Source organism: Vicugna pacos, chromosome 16 (assembly GCF_048564905.1).
Source record: "Vicugna pacos chromosome 16, VicPac4, whole genome shotgun sequence".
NCBI classification, from domain to species: Eukaryota; Metazoa; Chordata; class Mammalia; order Artiodactyla; family Camelidae; genus Vicugna; species Vicugna pacos.
In genome coordinates this window covers 42,799,755-42,822,241 of record NC_133002.1, presented here as the reverse complement: position 1 = coordinate 42,822,241, position 22,487 = coordinate 42,799,755, and the positions used below count along the sequence as shown (strand labels likewise).

The 22,487-nt window shown below is 40.7% G+C and overlaps 3 protein-coding genes and 2 non-coding genes across 13 annotated transcripts in view; 1 reads left to right on the top strand and 4 right to left on the bottom strand.

The window, feature by feature from the left end:
• SMG6 (SMG6 nonsense mediated mRNA decay factor) overlaps positions 1-503 on the bottom strand; it is a 190,987-nt gene extending 190,484 nt beyond the window's left edge. For 2 of the 3 annotated variants that reach the window (XM_006214454.4, XM_015248021.3), the window contains exon 1: positions 305-503. In XM_006214454.4, coding sequence (XP_006214516.1) covers positions 305-392 — 88 coding nt within the window. In that variant the 5' untranslated portion in view covers positions 393-503. Of the gene's footprint in view, positions 1-50; positions 270-304 lie in introns of those variants that run through there. The other variant, XM_072939028.1, reaches the window with a different exon arrangement.
• A 50-nt stretch (positions 504-553) lies between these two features.
• SRR (serine racemase) lies at positions 554-12,925 on the top strand. Of its 6 annotated transcripts, none has more exons than XM_031685402.2 (9): positions 554-695; positions 3,762-3,896; positions 7,626-7,797; positions 9,363-9,489; positions 9,897-10,000; positions 11,153-11,272; positions 11,403-11,477; positions 12,123-12,332; positions 12,667-12,925. In XM_031685402.2, exons 2-9 carry the CDS (start codon positions 3,868-3,870, stop codon positions 12,880-12,882), a joined length of 1,053 nt encoding a protein of 350 aa, XP_031541262.2. In that variant the 5' UTR covers positions 554-695; positions 3,762-3,867; the 3' UTR covers positions 12,883-12,925. The 6 variants fall into 6 exon arrangements, with proteins under 6 accessions (XP_031541262.2, XP_015103510.2, XP_072795138.1 ...); XM_015248024.3 differs by having other exon boundaries at positions 555-700; XM_072939036.1 differs by having other exon boundaries at positions 601-695; positions 3,665-3,896.
• TSR1 (TSR1 ribosome maturation factor) lies at positions 11,509-22,486 on the bottom strand. 2 transcript variants are annotated; one of them, XM_072939031.1, is made up of 17 exons: positions 22,397-22,486; positions 22,141-22,233; positions 21,680-21,976; positions 21,389-21,492; positions 20,848-21,067; positions 20,595-20,729; positions 19,783-20,207; positions 18,813-18,972; positions 18,222-18,379; positions 17,768-17,964; positions 16,921-17,083; positions 16,459-16,569; positions 15,589-15,721; positions 14,256-14,372; positions 13,704-13,844; positions 13,520-13,594; positions 11,509-13,391 (listed from the first exon to the last, which is right to left on the bottom strand). In XM_072939031.1, the coding sequence occupies exons 3-17, from the start codon at positions 21,774-21,776 to the stop codon at positions 13,213-13,215; spliced, it is 2,415 nt and encodes an 804-aa protein (XP_072795132.1). In that variant the 5' UTR covers positions 21,777-21,976; positions 22,141-22,233; positions 22,397-22,486; the 3' UTR covers positions 11,509-13,212. The 2 variants fall into 2 exon arrangements, with proteins under 2 accessions (XP_072795132.1, XP_006214512.2); XM_006214450.2 differs by lacking the exons at positions 22,141-22,233; positions 22,397-22,486 and having other exon boundaries at positions 21,017-21,067; positions 21,680-21,779.
• LOC116283785 (small nucleolar RNA SNORD91 family) lies at positions 15,388-15,482 on the bottom strand. Its single transcript, XR_004193491.1, has one exon. It is a non-coding gene; the product is annotated as a small nucleolar RNA SNORD91 family (small nucleolar RNA).
• Positions 16,221-16,315, bottom strand: LOC116283786 (small nucleolar RNA SNORD91 family). The gene has a single exon (XR_004193492.2). It is a non-coding gene; the product is annotated as a small nucleolar RNA SNORD91 family (small nucleolar RNA).
• Position 22,487: the final 1 nt, after the last annotated feature.

Here is a 22,487-nt window from a genome sequence, read left to right as displayed (position 1 = left end):
GGGACTCCACGGGCTGGCGTGAGAGGGCTGGGGCAACGGGGAACAGTCACCTTCGCCGTGAGAAAGGGGGCGGAGGCAGGAACTCGAGCTGGGCTCTCCCGGAGAGGTCCGAGCTGGCTGAGCCCGACCCCACACCGGCTCTCGGGCTGGTAGGGCGAGGAGGGACCGCCCTCGGCCCCCGCCCCCACTGTTGGGGGAAGGGGCGGGGGCTCCGGAGAGCTGCGAACTGAGCGGGGAGGAGGCAGAGGAGGAGAGGGAGGCGGGGCGGGCAGGCCCAGCCCAGGAGCTGGGCGGCGCGACTCACCTCTGCTCCCGGCCTGCGGAGTCAGAGTGGCCAGGATCCCTCGCAGCTCCGACGCGGAGATCCGGACACGCTCCAACCCCTCCGCCATCTTCGCGGCTGCTGCTACAGCTACAGCTACTCCGCCAGCGCCGCGCGCAGCCAGGAAACCACGACGGACGGGCGGCGCGCGCGCTCATCCACCTCCCACCCTTTTCCCCGCCCCTCCCACTCTCCTCCCCAAACGACGGTGGCCGCACTGGGAGGAAAAGTGCCGTTCGAACGCACGTTCGGTCGCTCCCGCGGGGAAGAGCCGGGCCGCGAGCCTGGGCGGGGCAGGCGGGTGCCGCGCGTGCGCAGAGGTGTGGTCGGGAAGGTGTTCTGAGGCTGGTGTTGGAGGCACGGCGCCCGGGAGGTGAGGTGAGGTGAGGCCTGGCCAAGCCAGGCCAGGCAGGCCAGGCGGGCGTTCGCGGCGGTGGCTGCTCTTGTTGCCGTGGTGGCCATCAAGCACACCGGTGCTGCCTGAGGCTCGGAGTGATGAAGCCACCCCACAGCCCGGTCTTAGGCCAGGCTCTCCCCCCGCAGGCCGTAACTAGTGCCCCAGGCCTTTACTTTGGAACCTTAAAGATCTTGCAAGGGTAGTTATTACTATCCCCACTTTCTTTTCTTTTCTTTTTTTAAGCTATGGAAACAATCCCAGAACGGTAGCAAATTGCCCAGGGTGACAGTCAATAAATACTAGACATTCAGAGTCTTTTCCTGTATGGCAATCTACATCCCAAACCTCCTGACTTTTTTTTTTTAATCCAGTATAGGTGGCTCTTGCTGAGGGAGTGGGTTGTGTGGAAATAAATTAGGAGGTATTATAAATCGGTTTGGGAATTTCACTGTGGATTCTTGGAAAAATTATTTGACTTCCTGGACTCAGGTTGATTTTTTTCCCCCATATCTTTAAAATGTAACTGGATCTGAAAATTGGTACTTTACCTACTTGTTCATGAGCCCCTGTTCAGACCTGTGGTGAAACCCTGTCCCCTTGGAAGGCTGCTTCCCCGTGCCTCTTGCACCTTCCCAGTCCCGCAAGGTCAGTTGGACCTCAGCACCATCAGAGAATAGCTTCCAGTTATTCCTTAGATAGGCCTAAAAGATTGAAACAATCTCTGACAGAACTCATTAACTCATTCAATTCCCATATGTGACAGACACTTCACCTCCAGAGCAGATGGAGAAAGTCAATACATATCAAAAGAAAGGGAGTGCTTTGAGTAGTCAGAGCTAATGGCGGTCTTTAAGTTATGAAAGAGGAGAAAAATGTTTTAAACTAATTCATTTTAATAGTGAAATTGGAGAGGACATTGCATCATGTTTTTAATTAATTAGTTTAGTTTAGTTTTACTTTTTGTTCGTTTTGTTTTTTCTTTTGGGAGGGTAATTAGGTTTGTTTGTTTTTTTTTAATGGAGGTACTGGGGATTGAACCCAGAACCTCGTACATGCTAAGCACACGCTCTACCACCTAGCTATTCCCTACCCCCAATTTTTTTTTTAAAGATGGAAAAATAACCTGAACAAAACTTTCTTAGGAAGAACACCATTGCCAAATTACTAAAACAGTGTCAGTGAACTGCAGATGAGATATGCCAAAAATTAAACCAGCTCAAGAAAATTCACCAGAACTTAGAGGGAAAATATAATAGATAAAAACTGTAAGAGATAAAAGTGGAAGACATGGAGAATGGATCCAGGAAACTAAATAATCAAATATGAGCTCCAGGAGGTGATAACAGAACTAACTGAGGAGGAGCAATAATCAAAGAAATAATAGAAAATTTACTAAGTTGATAGAAAATTTGAATGTAAGACTTAAATTCAACCCTCATATTTAAAAGATTCATGAAATACCAGGTAAAAATAAATGAAAACCCAAACGTATTTAGACGTGTATCACAATGAAAGCCGAGTGTAAAGAATTAAAATATGTGCTGATATATTCAAGATGTTAATTTTTTAAGCGCATTGCAGAACAACATAATATGGTTCTGAGTGCAGCAAAACTATCACATGTATCAATTTCTATATAGAGACATCAACAAATGTGGAAGAATACATACCAAACTTTTAAAAATGGTTATCTTTGTGGAAGAGAGTAGATTTAATGGTGGAGAGTGAAGGATCTCTATATTTCTGTAATGTTTTAAATTCTTAAAGTAGAGATTTGGTTACATATTACGTGAGTAACCCAAAAACAACAAAGCAAATTTGGATAATGAGGGAGGGAGAAATTCAATTTTTAAAACAGAAATTGTACAGGACATGTCTGCTGAGCACAACGTAGTAAAATTAGAAATAAATAACCACAAATTTTAAAATTCTACCACTTGGAAATTTTTTTTAAAACACCAATTTTAAATAACTCACAGGTCAAAAAAATAAAACTAAGATCATAGGTTCTTTAGAAATTAAGATTAATGAAACTATTGCATGACAAAACTTAGGGTATATTATTAAAGCAGTACTCAGGAAAATGTAGCCTTAAGTACTTTTATTATTAATTTTAAAAGAAAATTAAAAAGGTAAATATTCAACATGGGTAGAAAATATAAAAGGAAAATAGAAGGAAGAAATAAAGATAAAATCAGAAAAGGGAAAAAGAACAACACTTGATAAATTGAAGCTCTCATACTTTAGAAATAAAATAGGCATTAAAATAGACACATTTCTGGCAAAAAAATTTTAAAATTTAGAAGACATCGTATTAGATAGCTCATAGGTAATGCAAACTTATCTCATGAAATCTCTGATTTTCCCCTAAAATATATTTGTTTCTTAGTCATATCTCAGTAAATTATACCACCATCTAAGTCAAAACCAGGAGCTATCCTTGACACCTCCCTTATGCCCCACATTCAACCAATATCAGGATATGTCTCTTCTTTCTGTAGTGAGCATCTGTGGAACTCATCACCTCAACATTTTCCTCTTCCTTTTCTCTTGAAAACTGCCCCTCTCACTCAAAAGTACTTTCTCTTTTTCTGTTTCCGTTTTATCTTTCTTTGCTCTATTACTCCCTTCATTTTCTCCTATTTTTCCCTCAGATGCAGAGATTTGAGGCAGTCATACTGTTTGGTTGACATTTTCATCAACAGGGCCTTTCTCATTTTATCTTTTTTTCCTTCAGTCTAATTCCCACACATGTTCCTTCCCTCCCGTTTAGGTAGCCACTCTAATGTGTTTAATATATGTCCTTGGATATATGTGTATCTTTGAATAATATGTAGTATTATTGTTCTATGTATGTATGTGTTTTAAATGTACATATTTGATATTGTTATAGAAATCATTGTTTCTTTTTCATGTTTCTATAAATACTTCTGACTATCGCATAGTATTATCTTAAATGACCTCACATCCTTGGCCACTTGTCTTGGGCCAAGATGGGCCAATCAGAGCCTTTACCCAGAATTTTTTTTAACTGAAACTAAGGAAAAAAGAAAAGTGGAAATGTGGAAGCCATAAAATGTAAAACACAGGAGCTGTCAGCAGCCATGTGTCCTGCCATGTGGAACCAGCTGGTCTGCAATGAAAAAGAATGAAGCCAACATGCAGAAAGCAGCAGAGGTGAGAAACAATGAAAAAGTTCTGGAAAATCTCAAAGTCCTTGGTTCGAGTTGTTCCTGATGCTCCATATTCCTGCCCTGCCCATGGTTCAACTCTTCTTGGATTCTGTGAGCCAATAAATCTCACCACCTCCATCTTGTGTCCAAGCCAGTTCAGACTGGGTTCTATCACTTGGAGCCAAAAGGCCTAACTAATTATAATCTCCAAAATGTATCTGTGTGTGTGTGCATTTTTTTTAATTGTGATAAAATACGTGTAACATGAAATATACCATCATAACCATTTTTAAGTGTACAGTTAAGTAGTGTTAAGCACATTCACATTGTTGTACAACCAATCTCCAGAACTCTTCATCTTGTAAAACTGAAACTATACCCATTAAACAACAACTTCCCATCCCCCCTCTCCTCATAGCCTCTTACAACTACCATTCTAATTTCTGTGAATTTGGTCTGGGTACCTCACATAAGTGTAACCATACATTATTTGTCTTTTGTGACTGGCTTATTTCAATTAGCTTAATATTCCCAAGATTCATCCTTATTGTAGCATGTGTGAGAATTTCCTTTTCAAGGCTAAATAATATTTCATTTTATATATGTGCCATATTTTGTTTAGCCATTCATCTGTCAGTGGGTACTTGGGTTGCTTCCACCTTTGGCTATTGTGAATAATGCTATGAACATAGGCATACAAATGTCTTTGATACCCTCGTTGAATTCTTTTGGATATATACCCAGAAGTGGAATTGCTGGATCATATGGTAATTGTTTAATTTTTTGAGGAACTACAATACTGTTTTCCATGGCAGGTGTACCATTTTACATTCCTACCAACAGTGCACAAGGACTTCAGTTTTTCCACATCCTGCCAACACCTATTATTTTCTGGTTTGGGTTTTTTTTTTTTTTAATAGTAGACATCCTAATAGGCATAAGGTGGTATCTCATTGTGGTTTTGATTTGCATTTCTCTAATGATTAGTGATCTTGACCATCTTTTCATGTGCTTGTTGGCCATTTATGTATCTTTTTTGGAGAAATGTCTATTCAAGTGATTCACCCATTCTTCAGGTTTGTTTTTTCCAAAATGTATCTTGAATGATTATTTTTTTCTACCTCCACTTTCACTGTCCAAGCCCCTGTTGTCTTTCAGTGGACAACTATAATACTTCATAACTAGATTCCCTGAGTCCACCTTTTCCTTTTCATTCATCACAATGTAACCAGACTGGTTCTCTGAAAATATACATTACAGCATGTCACTTACCTGCTCAGAATTCTCCAATGGCATTGTGTTGCTCTTAAGAAAAAATTCATGAGTCATGGTCCCTTATGGTTTAGACTCTGCCAACTTCACTTTCTATCTCTTATCACATTTCTCATTGATCACTATCTTCAGATTCATTGGCCTTCTTTCAGTTCCTGGAAAATGCGAAGCTCTTTTCATCCTTAAAGCCTTCAACACGTTATTATCATTCCCTCTGCCTGAAACATTTTCCCCACTACTCTGCCCATTCATCTTATAGGTCCTAACTTAAATTTTACTTCTTAAAAAAATGAAACAAAACAAAACAAAAAACACTAATTAATTCACCAAAAAATAATCACTTCTCTGTAATCTTCACTCCCTTTATAATATCCTATCATAACACACTTCCCTAAGTTAACACATCAATATTTGTAAATACATATTTAATTGGATTATTTACTAGACACCTCTCCAATACACTGGAAGCTTTAAGAGAGTAGGGGCAAATCTATTTTTCTAATACTCTATCCCCAGACCAAACAGTATCTTGACACATAGAAGTTACTCAATATTTGTTGATTGAATGAATGACTGAAGACCACAGATAAAAACACTTAGAAACACTAATACAAATTTATACCAATGAATTTTAAATAAGTTGGTTTTGCCAAAAAAAAATTAGTGAAATTAATTCAGGAGGAGGTGGCAAATCCATATAAACCAGTAACTGTGAAGCCATTGAGAAAGTTACCAGAGGTATTTTATAAGGTAAAGACAAACTATTTGCAGATAGTGTGATTGTTTAGAGTAAACTATAAAACTATTAGATCTAACAAGATAATCTAAAGTATCCTATTACATGACATACACAAAAATTACTAGCTTCCATATATGTCATCAGTAAGCAATTTTAAAATCTAATTTAAAAATGCCTTATCAAAACAACAAAAATAAATTGTCAGTTATGGCCCCAATTCATTTGTACATTTTACAGTGGAATTTCTGGCAATCTTGTTAAAGTATTTCTAAAGTTCATTTGCAAGAATTGGTGTGTGAGAAAAAGCCAATTTTTGAAAGTTATCAGGGAAGAACATATTAATAAAATAAACAACTGGAAAAGGAATTGGCAATGTGATTAGGAAGAAAATACAAAATCCAGAAAAGCTCCAAGCATTAATAGAAATTTAATTTTTTTTTCTAAATATGGCATTTTAAAGGAAAAAGATGATTCAGTCAGTAAACGGTGTGTTAAAGATTCACAAAAATGTGAATTCAAACATTCAAAAAAAGTTTAGTCACTAGTAATTAAAGAAATGTAAATCATTAGACATATTTCATTAAATTGACATAAAAATTATACAGTAAAGGGAAGGAAAATGGACATTCCTTAGAAACTATTGCTGGTAGTGTAAATTGATACTATCTACAACTCTTCCAGGAATCAGCTTGACAGTGGGTTATCAAATGCCTCTTAATGCAAAATGCCTTTTGGTGGAATCTACCCAAAGCCTAAATGGAAATAAAGATTTTGCAACAAGGCTGTTCATTACATCATTATTATAACAAAAAAAAGGGGGGGGGATCTAAATGTTCTACAATAGAGCTATGTAAAACTCAATTTTTGTAAAAAGAAGTTCTAGTAATAATCATTTTAAAAGTCATAAATATATTTTGATAAGCAAAGTTCATACAGTATAAAAATATTGTCTGAAAAAAGCAAGTTATGAAACCTATCAAAAAAGTTTTGTATGCATATGTATATGTGGGCTTGAAAAACACTAGAGCTTAGGTAGCAACTGACTTTGAAGAAGCAGATTAAATTGTTTTCCTATTGAGCATGCCTTGCTTTTGTTTGTTAGTAGGGAAAAATAGAGAAACTTCATTTTTTAGAAGTTTAATAATAATAAAAATAGTGAAAAATAGAAACAATGCAGTTATTGAAAATTATAATTGTAAAAACTGAGGAAACAGACAAATTGAATAGGAGTAAATAATATGTTAGCTTTAGTTTGATTTTTAACTGTTGTATATGTATATTGGAAAAACAGAAGGAAACATAGAAAATGAACATAATTCTGGAGCCCCAATAATGAAGAGGTTTCCCACATTAGCACCACAGGCCCCAGGTTTTCCCTATGTTATGCTTTTCTAAAGGTTTTTGTTTTTTTTTTTTTTTTTTTGGAGCAATTTAAGGTTCACAGCAAAATTTGATAGGAAGGTACATAGATTTGCCATATACCCTCAGCCCGCCCCGCACATGCATAGCCTCCCCCTTTATTAAAATTCCCCACCAGAATGGTACATTTGTTGCAGTTGAACCTACATTGACACATCATTACCATCAAAGTCCACAGTTTACATTATAGTTTAGTCTTGGTGGTGTATATTGCATGGGCCTGTGTTACGCATTTTCAAAATCTTGTCATTAAACATGTTGTGTCAGGCTTGCTTTGACCCCTTTCTTATTCCTGGGTTTCAGAACCATGTGTACCCAGTACTGCATCTCCTTTGCTGATGTTGAAAAAGCTCATATCAACATTCGAGATTTTATCCACCTCACACCAGTGCTAACAAGCTCCATTTTGAATCAAGTAACAGGGCGCAATCTTTTCTTCAAATGTGAACTCTTCCAGAAAACTGGATCTTTTAAGGTAATAATACCTTCTGATAGTGTATCTTGTATCTTTTCAAACCCCTTTCACATATAAATTTATTTGATCTTCCTGATCACCCTATGAGGTTAGTATCTTTTTATAGCTAAAGAGAGGGTTGTAGAAATTTTCCTTTGCTCAAGTTCTGGTTACATAGCATCATGGCATTGACGAGCCACTTTTACACAATCTCAAAATTTCTTATATTTGAGGTGATCATATAATTTACTGTCCAAACTGGGACATGTTTGAGCATGAAAGGGGGAACTTCTAGTGATAAAACCAAGACAACAGACATCAACCTGGACAGTGTGATCACCCTGCATATAGCCAAGTTTAAGTATTCACTTTGTATCACTTTGCTATTCATTTATACCTTACAGGTATAAAAGATCTAAACCTAGCTAAGCCCTCATAGAACAAGATCTTTTTCTACAAAATATGTTAGTTCCTTTCCTATGCATATAGATTTCTTGACTGATTTATTACTAAAATTTTCTGACTGTTAGTTGAGCTGTAAGATGCATTCAGATAAAAATCTGAAAGCTGCATTTTGCACTGTGCCTAACAGATATTAGTATCTATTAAATGGTAGTTTTAAGACTTTAGGAATCTACCTTTTTCCACACCCGTTAACTAAGAGCTTTTATTTTAAACAAAACGAAAGCATCTCCATTCTCTTCTGCCCTTTCCTTCTGCCATGGTTTATTCTTCATCCATCACACATCAAGCACTTGTTTTCACTAACTATACTAGATGTAGCTACAGTAGACCTTGCCCTATATCCATATTTGCAGGGGAAGACAGGCTGGTCAACGAATAGGTTGATGAGAAGTGTCTTAAGAGAAATACAAAGTGCCATGGAAGAACAGAGAATGAAATACCTATTTTGCCTGGGAGAGCAAGGAAGTTGAACAAGGTGATGTTTGATCCAAGTTTAATAGAATGAGTACTTTTTTTTCTTTTTTTTTATGGAGGTACTGGGGATTGGACCCAGGACCTCATGCATGCTAAGCATGCACTCTACCACTGAGCTATACCCCCACCCCCATAGGATGAGTACTTTTAGCCAGATCAGGGAGTAGGGGAAAAGAACTACAGGTAGAGGTAACAGCATGTGGAGATACAGAGGTGTGAGCCAATCTGGTAGGAAGGAAACTAGAAGCAATTCAGAATGGGTACAACAGTGACAGAGGTAGTAGATGTGTTTAGAAAGGCTGCAACTTGTAAGGAATTTGTACTTGTCTTACACAAATAGGCAGTCAATGAAAAAGAGAACATTTGTTTTTAAAAGATCACTTTCATAATCTACTGGAAATGTTAGATGAGAATGATCAGTGAAGCAGGATTAGTTGAGGTTTGATAACTCCAAGCTGAGACATGAGATCTCACCAAGGTAGTGGCAAAGAAGATGGACATGAGATATTTAGGAGATAAAATCAATAAGATTTAGTGATGGACTGAATGTGCAGTGTTAGGAAGAGAAAAATCTAGAAAAACCTCCTGGGTTATTTTAAAAGAAACTTTTAAATCAAATGTATTAATTCATCATCCCTCTCTTCCAGATTCGTGGTGCCCTTAATGCAATCAGATGCTTGGCTTCTGCCACTTCAGAAAAGAAGCCTAAAGCTGTTGTTACTCACAGCAGTGGAAACCATGGCCAGGCTCTCTCCTATGCTGCAAAATTGGAAGGTACTTGCCTAGTTTCTCAGGGTACTGGGCAGGATCATCAGAGAAGACTGGAAAAATATCCTTAACTTTCTTTTTTTTTAATTTTTTTAACATTTTTATTGATTTATAATCATTTTGCAATGTTGTGTCAAATTCCAGTGTTCAGCACAATTTTTCAGTCATTCATGGACATATACACACTCATGGTCACATTTTTTTCTCTGTGATTTATCATAACATTTTGTGTATATTTCCCTGTGCTATACAGTGTAATCTTGTTTATAAAATATCCTTAACTTTCACTGAGATTGGTGATAGCTGTGGGAAATAAACTTCCAAGTCCCTAACTGATTACAGGCAAACTGAACAGAAGTTTCTATCCTAAATTCTCCTGATTTGTACTCATTTAACATGTTTCTCCCTCCCAGGGATTCCTGCTTATATTGTAGTGCCTGAAACAGCTCCCAACTGTAAAAAATTGGCAATACAAGCCTATGGAGCCTCTATAGTGTACAGTGAGCCGAGTGATGAGGTAAGGAAGAGAGCATCATTCAGCACCACCTTAACAGTTTTCATTGTCAAATGAAACTTCTCTTCCTACTTTCCTGGCTGCTGCCTCTGTCCTCCTTGTTGTTTCCTCTTCAGCTATGAATGTGAGCATGCCCAGCCTTTTTTCTTTTTACACTCACTCTTCGATGATCTCATTAGTCTCATAGTTTAAAATATCACCTGCACTCTGTAATTCCAGCCCTAAACTTTGCTCTTAACCCAGATTTGTATATCCCTACCTGGATGTATTAAAAGGCATTTCAAACTTACTACATCTAAAATCTGAACTCCTGATCTTAACACTGTTCCACTTCCAGCCTTCCCTATGAATAAATGGCAACTTTTATCCTTCTAGTTACCCTTAAAAAAATGGAGTCATCTTTAGTAACTCTCATACACCTCATCCAAATCTTAGACCTACTTTCAAAATACTTCCAAAATCTAACTACTTCTAACAGCCTCTACCATCACTACCGTGATTCCGACCAAAACCAGTCCTTATCTAGATTCAGTAGCCTCCTAACTGGTCTCTGCTTCCACCTTTGCCCCACTAATCTGTTTCCAAAAGAGCAACCAGAGCTATCCATTTAGTAAGTTAGAATTTGTCTCTTGTCAGCTCAAAATCCTCCAATGGTTTCCCATCTCATACACAATGGAAACCAACTGCAGTCATTTGTGGCCCAGATGAACTGGCTCATTACCATCTTTCTGACTTCCATCTCCTACTACTACTCTCCCCTAAACACTCCACACCAACCACACTTAGCAGTTTCTCAGAAAGGCCAAGCACTCCTACTGTGTGGTCTTTGCACTTGATATTACTCTCTCCCTGTAATATTCTGGAGATCTGCAGGACTTGTTCAAATCTCTTAAAATGTCACTTTACCAGAGGCCCTTCCTCAGCACCCTATAATGATTTTTAATCATTTTTCTCCAAAGCATTTAGGCATATTTACTTAAATTCCACGCTGCCCCACCATATTAGAACATAACTCCACTAAGTGCAGGAACTGTTTTGTTCAAATATAACCCGTGCCAAAAAAAAAAAAAGTCTGAAAAAATAAGTGGTCATTAAAGTGTTAAGTGACTGAATCTAATGTGTTGGAACTCTTAAGCTAAATTAATGTACTTTCAGTCCAGAGAAAATGTTACAAAAAGAATTATGGAAGAAACAGAAGGAATCATGGTACATCCTAACCAGGAGCCTGCAGTGATAGCTGGGCAAGGGACAATTGCCATGGAAGTGCTGAACCAGGTAAAAGCTTCGTTAGTTCTTGTTTAACTACTGGTAATGCTGATGCTTAGCTGTAGAACCTATTATTTTATATGTGCACATAAAGCTGGTTATTAATAGACCTATTTATACTTTATTCTTTTCACTGAAGGTTCCCTTGGTAGATGCAGTGGTGGTACCTGTCGGAGGAGGAGGAATGGTTGCTGGAATAGCAATTACAGTTAAGGTGAGAAAACAGCTACTAGAGGACTCCCCAGTTCGGGCACAGAAGAGTTCATTTTATTTATTTTTACTTTTTTTTAATCGAAGTATAGTCAGTTTACAATGTTGTGTCAATTTCTGGTGTACAGCACAATGCGTCAGTCATACGTATATATTCATTCTCATATTGTTTTCACCATAAGCTACATCAAATACAGTTCCCTGTGCTATACAGTATAAACTTACTTATCTATTTTATACATAGTTTATTTTACATCATAGTACATTGGGAATACGTGCTTAACATTCCCCCTAATTGCCATTCCTTCCCATCATCCCTTGGCATTTGAGATGCAAGGCCCTTTTCTGCCTCACTACCCTTTTCTTAGTGACGTGACAACTACACAGCACAAAAGCAGTTACAGTCAGTGGCACCCTTACAGTCCCTTCCTTGAATTCCATCTCACCAACTACTGTCCAAGTCAGGGGCTACTCTTTTTGTTACCAGCAGACCCAGCTGTGATCTAGGCAACTGAAGGCCAGTACATGGGTTAAAAGAAAGGTTCTTTTAGTTGGGCAGAACTGTGTTAACTGTACTGCCTATTTTACTGCAAGCATGCAAGCAAAATGCTGTAACTAGCTGTAAAGTATCTACTATTCTTGTTCCTAGGCTCTAAGACCTAATGTGAAGGTATATGCTGCTGAACCCTTGAATGCAGATGACTGCTACCAGTCCAAACTGAAAGGGGAGTTGACCCCCAATCCCTATCCTCCAGAAACCATAGCAGATGGTGTCAAATCGAGCATTGGCTTAAACACCTGGCCTATTATAAAGGCCCTCGTGGATGACGTCTTCACCGTTACGGAGGATGAAATTAAGGTGAGTCTCCAAGAGGAAAGGAAATAATAAAAGAGTGGAGTAACTTCTCAGGCAAAAAATCCTCCTGTAGTTAAGCAGCATCTCTACCCACTGGGGACCTGACTAGGTGATTTCATAACATATGGGAGGGTTACCCTAGACATATCAAGACAGTAGAAACAGAGTTCAAATGAAAAATAAGCCCCGTCCTTCACTGGCAAGCATAAACATAGAGCAACAGGAAAATTCAGATTGGGCATATATCCCCATCTGGCCTTTAACTGTAAGGGCCAACCAACTAGGCTCTTTCCTCATCTCCCATTTCACTAATTCTTACTCCCTTCTATACCAACAGTATGCAACCCAGCTGGTGTGGGAGAGGATGAAATTGCTTATTGAACCTACAGCTGGTGTTGGAGTGGCTGCTGTGCTGTCTCAGCGTTTTCAAACAATTTCCCCAGAAGTAAAGAATATTTGTATTGTGCTCAGTGGTGGAAACGTAGATTTAACCTCCCTAACTTGGGTGAAGCAGGCTGACAGGCCAGTTCCTTATCAGTTTGTTTCTGTTTAATTTGTGCAAAAGGAAGAGAAGGGATTCAGTGTCTAGATACTTGAAATTTTTCTTTCCTGGTCACCATCAACTTCCCATCTTCCCCTTTCACACAACTTTCAAAATCGTAATGGAGAACGGATATTTCAATAAGATTTTAATAGTTTTTTTGGACTGAGTAGCAATAGAAAAAAATCCATACTTAACTAAGACAACTTGTCATGGCCAAGAAAAGCCTTCTGTAAAAAGGAGCAGGAGACCTCTAGGCCAAAGTAGAAAACAGACTGCCCAATCACAGCCTACAGGCTCTCATCCCTAAAGTGCTAACTACTAGCAATGAGACTGAATCCATTATTCCATGTCTACTTCAGGCACTGTTGAAGAAATCTCATCTTTCACCCAAGGTACCGGTTCTGGTACATATGGATCATAAGTCCATTTGGGGAAAACTCGTTTATAGAGGTTCATCAGTACTGTGTCCTGAGATTTTAACTTTCCATCAAAACTGCACTTCATGTGGCCATGAGTACCTAGAAAGAAAATAGAGCAAGTTGGTCAAATTAAAATAGAAATTTTTAAGGCAGTGGTCTTCTAACCCAATAGTCATTTAGTAGCATTGGGGAAATCTAGACAAGGTCTCAAATCCCAATTCTCTTACCTAAAGGCTCCTTTATGTGTCCCCTGCGGCCCCACTTTGTTCTCAATTCCACTGGTTTAAACCACAGCACATCCTCTTAGAATGAAACACACAGAGGACCAAGATGAAACACTTACCCACAAGATATAAACCCAAACCTTCCTTCACCCCACAAAGGCAATCGGATCCCATCCTTCACACCTACCTCTGTTGAAGAACATGTAACGCACTACAGCCATCTTAGTAAAAATTTTGAAAGGATGGCCACTCAGAACAACTCTCTTGATGACCATTCTGTCTGGGTCCACTGACAATAGATGGCCTGTGGCAATGAGGCTGTGCATTCCTAAGGGGGAAAGGCAGAGAAGCAGGAGTCTGTAGGTCAAAGCCTTCATTTATTGTCCAGTCTATTTAAAGACCTATGCAAGATTTTAGGGAAACCTGAAAGTAGGGATATACTATGTTGCCCTCCTGGGTCCATGGCAAAGATCACTAAATGATATTCCAGCTGAACTTGTTCCCAGGACCTACCCTAAATGTAGCACTCTGAGCACCCTCTAACAATTAGCTAAGGTTTGCAAGCAAGATAAAACCCCATTTGTCATCCCTGCCTTAAAACCACTGTGAGGCTGAGATTGAGATATTTTGAAAACCATCATTACCTTTTTTTGTACCGTTTGGTTCTCAAACTCAACACAGAAACAGTTAAACTTATTAAGGACCTGCAGTCCTGTTCACCTCTGTGAATTCAACTTACCATTGCTGTTCTGTTTGAAAAGCAGCACAGATGCAGGAGGAAAAGTGATTGGGGCATAGACTGTCACCACAAGGGCCATGTCAGCAATAAGGAATCTCTGAAATTTATGTTTATCCGCTGCCATAATAAAGGTTAAAAAAGAAAAACCAAAAAATATTTTGAGAAACCATAGGCAATCCAGAGGCCTCTCAGAAGCTGCACCACTACAACTCTTAAACCTAATGCAACTAGTAGTGTTTCTCCAAATATTTTATGGCCTCAATACAACTGAAAGATACAACCCAAATGTATCAGAGTGATTTTTCAACTGGAGGCAAAATCTTAGAGCCTGAACCATATTCGGGGTTTGATAAAGTTCTCCAGGTGGTTCTGATACCCATCACCCATACCTCATTTGAGAATCAGTGCTTTCCAGAAAAGCACTGCACTAAATCAACAGCTCTTAGTCTTCAGCAAACATTTTCTATAAAGGATCTGCTAGTAAATATTTTAGGCTTTGTGGCCAGTCTCTGTCTCAACTACTCAACTCTGTCACTAGCATAAAAACAGTCACAGACAATACATTTTTTAAAAATTCAATTAAAAAGCACAACTGTGTTCCAATAAAACTATTTAACAAAGCAAGCAGTGGGACAGATTTGGCCCAAGGCCGTACTTTACCAACCTCTGACCTTGAAAACTGTCTAGATCTTGTCTTTACCTCTCCCCTTTTGAAGTTATAGAAAAATAAAATATTTTAAGAGAAAGAGAAATGAATCCCTCATTTAGACACCATGGCTGGTGAGAACAAAAATTATCCAGGGCACCCATTTATCACCTTCCTTCGGCCATTGCTGAGAACTGAGTGTGTAGGTAATGTTCAGAAGCCCCTGAGTTACTGCAAAACATCTCTCTCCTAATGTGTAAGAGTATAATCATTTTTATCATAAAACTGCCCCTGGTCTCCACTTTCCAAACTGTTATCCAGTCCCAACATCCTAGAAGCTACATACCTCTGCTTTACCCAAATGTGGGTCAGCCCTAGCTTTCACCCTCACTGCCACCGGCACATTGGATGCTAAGGGTTCTAGGACACACCATTGTTATAAAGCTGCCAACTCCTATTCAAAATCTACTCTGCAACAAATACTCATGGCAGAGAAGCCTCAGCACCACATAGAGGTTGCATCACTGGGATGCTTCAGACAGGTTCAGACATTTTGAATGGAAACATCATTGGCTCCTAAACCAGAGTACTGAAAATACCTGTAACCCAAAGACCTAGAATTGGAAGTGGTGCATTCTGCACCCCTCAAAGTCACAGTCCCCTAAACGACAGTAAGATGGTACTTACCTGCAGTGTGCTGAGAGAGTAAAGGTGACGCTCGGAAGCGCCTGAATCCACAGTGGAATATCAGCTCCTCTTTGGCTTTCACAGGTTCAGTGTTGCCGGGGTGCCGGCTCACCACCATATTCAGTACTGACATCTGGGGACCAAGCAGAAAAACAGAACTTCATATCTAGGAACAGAATAGCCTAACCTCGAAGAAGGCAAACCAAGCTGGCAGATTAGATTCACTTTATGACAAAACTAATTTATAGTTGAGTGTAGGTGACAAGACACAGATTCATCTTTTACCTTCACAAACAACTGGCATTTGAATTGAAAACAGGCTGGTTTTTAGAGCTTTCACATACCTGCTACACTAGCTGACCTTCCCACGTCTAACATGGAAGAGCTCAACAGCTGCCACAAAGTCAGAGCCTGCAAGTCACTCACTCACCTCATGCCTGGAAACCACTCATTCAACACCCTTCTTGCCTCAACCCCTACTCACACTGGCTAAAGGCCAAAGCTCTCACATACACCCCAACCTACATGACTGCTGGCCACCAAGAGAAAAAAGATCTACACCTTGGCATAAACCCTCTTTATTTTTATGGCTGCCAACCTTTGGTTAAAATCTGACCTGACAAAGGTATTTATCTCACAGAAGTCTCAGAACCACAGAGAGATTGCATCACTGAGATGCATCAGACAGGTTCAGACATGTTGGGTAAAACCATCATTGACTTCTCTGTCATCCTCTCTGACTCCTTACCAAAAAGGCAGACTTTTCACATCCCAATGAGCAAATCGTCAGTCACTTAAAACTTTAGACTGCTAGACAAAACTGGTTGGAAAGTGTCACAACTCCGCATTTCCCTCAAGACATTCATTCACCTTCTGTTCATGAGGTAGTAAACAAAATGCAATCAAGGGTGCTCCTCGCTTGAAGTGCTCAACAACTGAGACAGGGACTTCAGACACGTGAAGTGTGACATACCAGCCAACCTGCCAGAATAAAGGAGAAAACAATTATGTAGGTACCCTTAAGGTCTTAATAGCAATGAAGCATTTCACCACGTATGTTAAAAGTATCAGACTACCATAAAGCCAATCCTCACCCTTCAAAATTGCCCTTCACAGATGCCTCAACTACCCAGATTAAGCTTTTCCAGTTAACATCTCTGATAGCTCCTTGTTCCCAGTATCACTCTTATCAGTGATTCAGTGGCTCTTCTAATTCAGCTATAGGCAGCACAAAACAAAGTAAGGTAACTCATGCCAACAGAAGTAGTAAAGGAAGGGGCACCTTGGCAAACAAAAGCAAATTACAGGGATGGACAAAGGAAGGCCAGATACCTCAGCTCCTTCAACTTCTTTTTCTTCAATCTCTTTAAAGATGCGTCTCCTAGTATTAATAAAGTTCTGGAACTGAAAGATCCGAGCATAATCTTGAGGAAGGTTTTCCTTAGGATCCCATGGAGATGTCCGGAAGCTCTTGAGGCCTCTGTATTTCTGAAATCTAGAAAATAGGAGATTTCAAAGAAATTAATAGTCAAATGTATATGGTGCTACTTAACCCTTTCACTCAACTCACTTGTAAAATGGCTAAGGCTTTAGCTTAAAAGAACTATCACTATCTCTCAAAATAACCTAACAACCAAAGTCAGGACCATACTCCAAGAAACAGCTTGGTAACAAGTATTCCAGAAGGCTACCCCAGCTTCTTACTGACAAAGGATAAGTACCTACAGTGGCTCCCTGGTGCCTATCAGGGAGTGGCTCTTTAGCCTAACCTAACCTAGGGTCCTCGATGAAAGCCTTTCCTCTCTAATATCCAACATAAACTCTCAGGCTTTAGTCAGACTCATCTTTAAAGCAGACACGATCATCTACATCTTTATTCTTTTATTCTTGCTGTTCTACCCAAATCTCCAAATGTTATATACTGTAATTCGTATTAGCTCCAAAGGAAGCATTTGCTAATTAACCACAGTATTTCTCCCTCATTAAAGTACTGTAACATTATTAGTCTGTACTACACAGTCTAGAATGTGAATGTCTGTCTTACCTTCCCAAATACAATGTTAGCCCTTCAGGAGCAAAGACAATGTGTTTTTCTTCTTTTACATCACACTGACATAGTTCTGAGCCACATAAATTTTAAATAAAAATGTACTGACTGATTTTAGACTTGTTGACTAACCGAATTCTAGCAGCCACATCACGGGGGGTATCTACTTCATCTGGAAACATCTCTTCCAGTCTTTCTTGTTTATATTTCTCCAACATTTTTTCTTCAGCCTCTTCATCCACTTTCTCATCATACAGATCGTCACGCACAGACTCTCCTATAGTCATAGTTTCACATTCCTCCTCTTCTTCCTTTTCACTACCCTCATCCTGTAGAAGATTATAATTTCAGAGGAAACCCACGTCTCTAAAGGCCATTAAGCTAAAAATAAAATAACTTTACTAGATACCCAGTCCAAATCAATGTCAATTCTAATAGAGACTAAGTTATAAAACAAAGTCTTCATTCTCGGCAACTAAGAAGTCATTTCTAAAAAACTGACCACACATACCTCTTAAGGTCAGGAACGCACCCTGCTTGCATTTGGGGCTGTACCCAGAAGTTACCCAAGAGTCCATTTCCTTACCTGAGATTCCTCTTCCATAAAATCCTCATGTTCTACATCATCATATTCATCGCCTTCCCCACCACTTTCACCATCCTCATCCAAAATCCATTCAGCTTGATAACTAGATGTTCCTTTGGGAACCTTCTTTACCACCTTGGAACTTTCCTTCAATAAGTCTGTAAAAGCCCAGATGAATAAAGTAAATCATATACCTCCTTCCCACTAATACTGTGGATATTCTTACATAGGAAAGATACTGGATATTTCTACCAACACCAGGAACTATGTCAGGCACTATGAGTAGAGCAGACTACTTCCAAATTTAATTCAGCTGCCTCAGGACCAGCAATACTTACACAGCTAAATGAGTCTTATAATGAATCAGAAGTTATTTATCTGTTCATTAGAAAACAGTAACATAATTTTGAGAAATGGAGCAAAGCTGTGTCTACTGTTTGCTTAGTGCAAACATACAGCCTTTGGAGGTGAGAGAAGACAGACCTCCAAATACTTCCTCATCCCATGCTACCCTATAGGGTCCTCACTGTAAGCAGCTAGACAAAACCCACAATTCTAGGCCAGATGAATTTCAAGTTTGCCAATACCAACCATGTGCCTCACTCAGCTCCTCCTCCGTGGGCCAGGTCTGCTCCCCCTCCATTGGATCTGGGATAACCTCTGTTTGCAAAGATTCTTGTCTATCAGGGTCTGCCTTCATTAGGACCTTAAGGTCTTCCTCCATATCAGCTACAGCATCTGTAGCACAAATCTGAAAACCAAAATAGTTGATAGTCAATCAAGTATTAGCCAAAAATCTACCAAATCTAACATAATCAGAAAGACCCAGAAATAACATAGTTCTCAAACAGAAGAATGAAATAGAAAGCCAAAACTTGTCAAAATTTTTCAAATGGTTCTATTTCCTAGCATTTTAAGCCTGTACCTCTGCTTGGCTGTTGAGGCCTTTCATAATCTGGCCCCATGCCAACCTATTCATTACCACCTTACTCCCATCAAGCTGATTTCGTCAGAGTTCAAAGAAACCCTTTGACCATCTGTGCCTAGGCTCATGTTGTCTCTGTTTGCTAGGATAGTCTTTCATCTCTTTTCAACTCATAAATCACATTCATCCTTCTCAATACCTGCCTCGAGTCAGCTATTTTCTGTGAAGCTTGCTATTCTACTCTCTCAACTTCCACTGCAGGTGTGTACCTCAACCACACTTTCTCGATCTTTATTTAACAGGTACTTCCCATTTTTTTCTGACCTAATTAAGCTAAGGAAAGACACTATAGCTTATGTGTCCTCTATAATCTCAGCTGTGCTTGCTTCGGTAGCATATATACCATAAACTCAGAGCCAACTGCTATGCAAGGAACCTAAAAAGTGCTGGATAAGTACATGATATATCAACTTATTTGGAGTTGACTATTGCTTTATTTCGAACTAGAGTTACCTCCAGGGACTAGTGTAATTGTCCAGGTGTGCAAACAGACTAACTTCTCTGAAGTTAGTTCCCATCCTATGCCAGCTTACACATGAATCTATAATGCACGGTCTTTAAGAATACAAATCTTACCTCCATTGCCATGCCTGGGTCCTTTTGGGATTTGATCACTCTAGGATTTAAAGGGAAAGGGTCCACAGGGGCATCTATCTGTTTCATCTGGAAATCACCGTGTCCAATGATATGCAGCAAACTATTTACATTCAGACCCTGCCCACGAACATAGCCTGAGATTTTCAAGGTGCCCACCAAGTTATTCTCTTCACTAGGCAAAAAGTCAGCAGTGTGAGCAAACAGGTAGGCCCGCCGATCTCGAAAGGCAAGATGCCTTTGTTTCTGGTTAGCCAACTGCCTGAGCAGCATCGCTGCTTCTTGTTGAGTGTCTAATAGGAGGAGTTTGTCATCAGGAAAGCGTTTCTCCACTGCTTTACTTAGCTTCTTTCTGGCATCTATTTGCTTCTTTGGTGGGAGCCTGGAAACCCCCTGGACAGCTAATGCTGTAAACAAGAGAGAAAAGTCTTCATGACTTGTTGCTTCAGTCTATTAAAATCCCCTCTGCAGTTCACAAATGAGCTAACAGTTCAGTTGTGAGCCCAGAGATTACTGGGAAACCCAACATCAGCTACCCTAAAGAAATCTCATAGTAAAACCAAACTTCACGTTCTTCTTTCTTTGGGGAAAGAGCAGTCCAGAAATAAAAAAGTACCCTGACAGGTAACTTGTAAATAATGGACCAAGTTTAGGCCATACAGCTGTAATCCACGATTAGCTGAATATAACCCCAGTTGTATCAAGTGTCAGGTATAGTGTTCAGCAAGTTATAGGTGCACAATAAATGCTAATTAACTTTTTTCCTTGGTCTCCAATACTCCCAATTCACTTACTATAGGTGGGAAGGCCCTGAGCAAAGAGGCAGGAAAGGCAGTAATCTCCAGTGCTATCCCAGCCTTCTAGTGGATCAAGGAGGAACAGGATAGTATCAGCCACTTTAGCCATGTCTAACACAGTGTGCAGATCCCCTGGAAATAGAAGACAAAGTCAGCAAGAAGAAGTGGTTGACACTGGCATATTATACTAAAAAATATTATCACTAATACTCAAAACACAATGATAGAAAGTACTGTTGTATACTCTAACCTGGCCTTGCAGCTGTGAAAAACCACCGATGTTTCAAGTGGGGGCATAACAGCATGAAGCTATGGGTGCTTCCCCATTCATTCAAATGTACTGTTCCAGTGTCCCTATCCTGAAGCAGCCGAAAGGCCTCTGGCAGGGAAATCCTGTTGTGCAGGGGCACCACCAGTACCTGGTGAGGAGGGCCATCCTTGCTGCCCAGCTGTCTCTTCTCTGCCAAAACCTGAGGGCAGAAAGGATCAGAGAACATCTCAGTGTTTCAGTACTCTGTTCCAGTATTGCATTTCCAGCAGTATGGATGCCACCTCCACCCTCCAACCAGCATCTCTCCTGTAAAAGGTGTCCTGTATGCCAAGGGAGGAGGCAGGAGCTAGGAGCCAAAACAAAGAATGCTATAGCATGAGTCTGGGCTTGCACGCCTGACATGTGCTTTAGGGTTACTCTCCATCCCCGGTCCCTTCCCAGGGTCAGTTTCTAATTCAAGGCATTACCCGCCTAGAACGGTCGTGAAGCCACACCATCCACCAATCCCCGTTTCTCTCACCGCCTCCTTCTTCTGCTTTCTGAGCTGGCTGGCGCGATGCCTCTGGTCTACTCTGCTGAGATCTTTTCTCACCTTCTTGCTTAGGGTTTTCAGTGCTAGACGGCCTGGAAAGAGATTAGGAACGAATCTTGCACAGGGCACTAGTAGACGATCAAGATAGGGGACCCCTCTCCGCCCTCCTTAGAGACTTTGAGCGGGGTCCAGGCCCGAGGTAGGAGCTCATTCTGGGAATGGAGCAAAGCAGTTAATATGGACTAAACAGCCCCTCTTCCTCCAACCCTATCTTCTCACCCTTGCCATCCCGCTGCGCAGATCCCCGACCCCGATGCCGCCCGCCTTTATGAGCTTTATTCTGCTGCTTGAGCGGGCCGGAGCGATGGGCCGCCATGCTATCGCTCACGTGTACGAAGTCCGCACTACTTCCGGGCCAGACCGAGGGCTTCCGGTCCCCTCCTTGGGGGCGTGTCCTCCCCTGGCGGGGCGGGGCTCCTCGCGTCTTCTCGCGATGGTCTTTCCCACTAGCCTCTGAGAGCGCGGCTCCCGTGTCTCCAAAGAAAATCTCTGCGTTAACTTCTCCCACGCGGCGGTCTGCGGTTAGGGGGTTTAAAACGCCGGATGTAGACTCGAGGTTTGGGCTCTTAGTCTCGGAGGGCTGTTTCGGTCCCTTGTGTTTTCATTTTTTGCGCTATCAAGTTGCATCACTTAGGAAGATTCTCCAGCCCTGCGATAGAGGGCTAAGCGCCTCCTCTCACCTAGCTTTAGGCTCCTCAGTTTGCAGCAGCAGGTGTCCTTTGTCACTTTCAGCAACGGTTTCTCCCACAATTCCTTGGTGGGGCCGCTTAAGTCTACAAGGCAAGTCGTGGGCTTGTCTCACCTCCACGGACTCCTTACAAGTTCCAGCTGGTCCCCGTTACCCCAACCCGGGCCCCCACCCCGCCCCACCCCTCCACATAGCTGCAAGAAGGGCCAGACGGGACGTGGTGACCCCTCGGGGGAGGGACGGCTGACCATGACTCCCGTGCCCTCAGGACAAGCCGGGCCTCTGCGGGCTGCGGCGGCTGCGTTCCCATCCCTCTTCCCACGAGCTTTGCAACTGAAG

Excerpts from the sequence above, each read along its gene's own strand:
- TSR1 (XM_072939031.1), bottom strand. The coding sequence starts at position 21,776 with ATGGCGGCCCATCGCTCCGGCCCGCTCAAGCAGCAGAATAAAGCTCAT. Across the intron at positions 20,730-20,847 it reads TTTCACAGCTGCAAGGCCAG|GGGATCTGCACACTGTGTTA; the intron begins GTTAGAGTATAC and ends TTCTATTTCCAG. Across the intron at positions 18,380-18,812 it reads GGAGCTGAGTGAGGCACATG|ACTTATTGAAGGAAAGTTCC; the intron begins GTTGGTATTGGC and ends GGGCTTTTACAG.
- SRR (XM_072939035.1), top strand. The coding sequence starts at position 818 with ATGAAGCCACCCCACAGCCCGGTCTTAGGCCAGGCTCTCCCCCCGCAG. Across the intron at positions 919-7,625 it reads ACCTTAAAGATCTTGCAAGG|AACCATGTGTACCCAGTACT; the intron begins GTAGTTATTACT and ends CCTGGGTTTCAG. Across the intron at positions 12,333-12,666 it reads TTACGGAGGATGAAATTAAG|TATGCAACCCAGCTGGTGTG; the intron begins GTGAGTCTCCAA and ends CTATACCAACAG.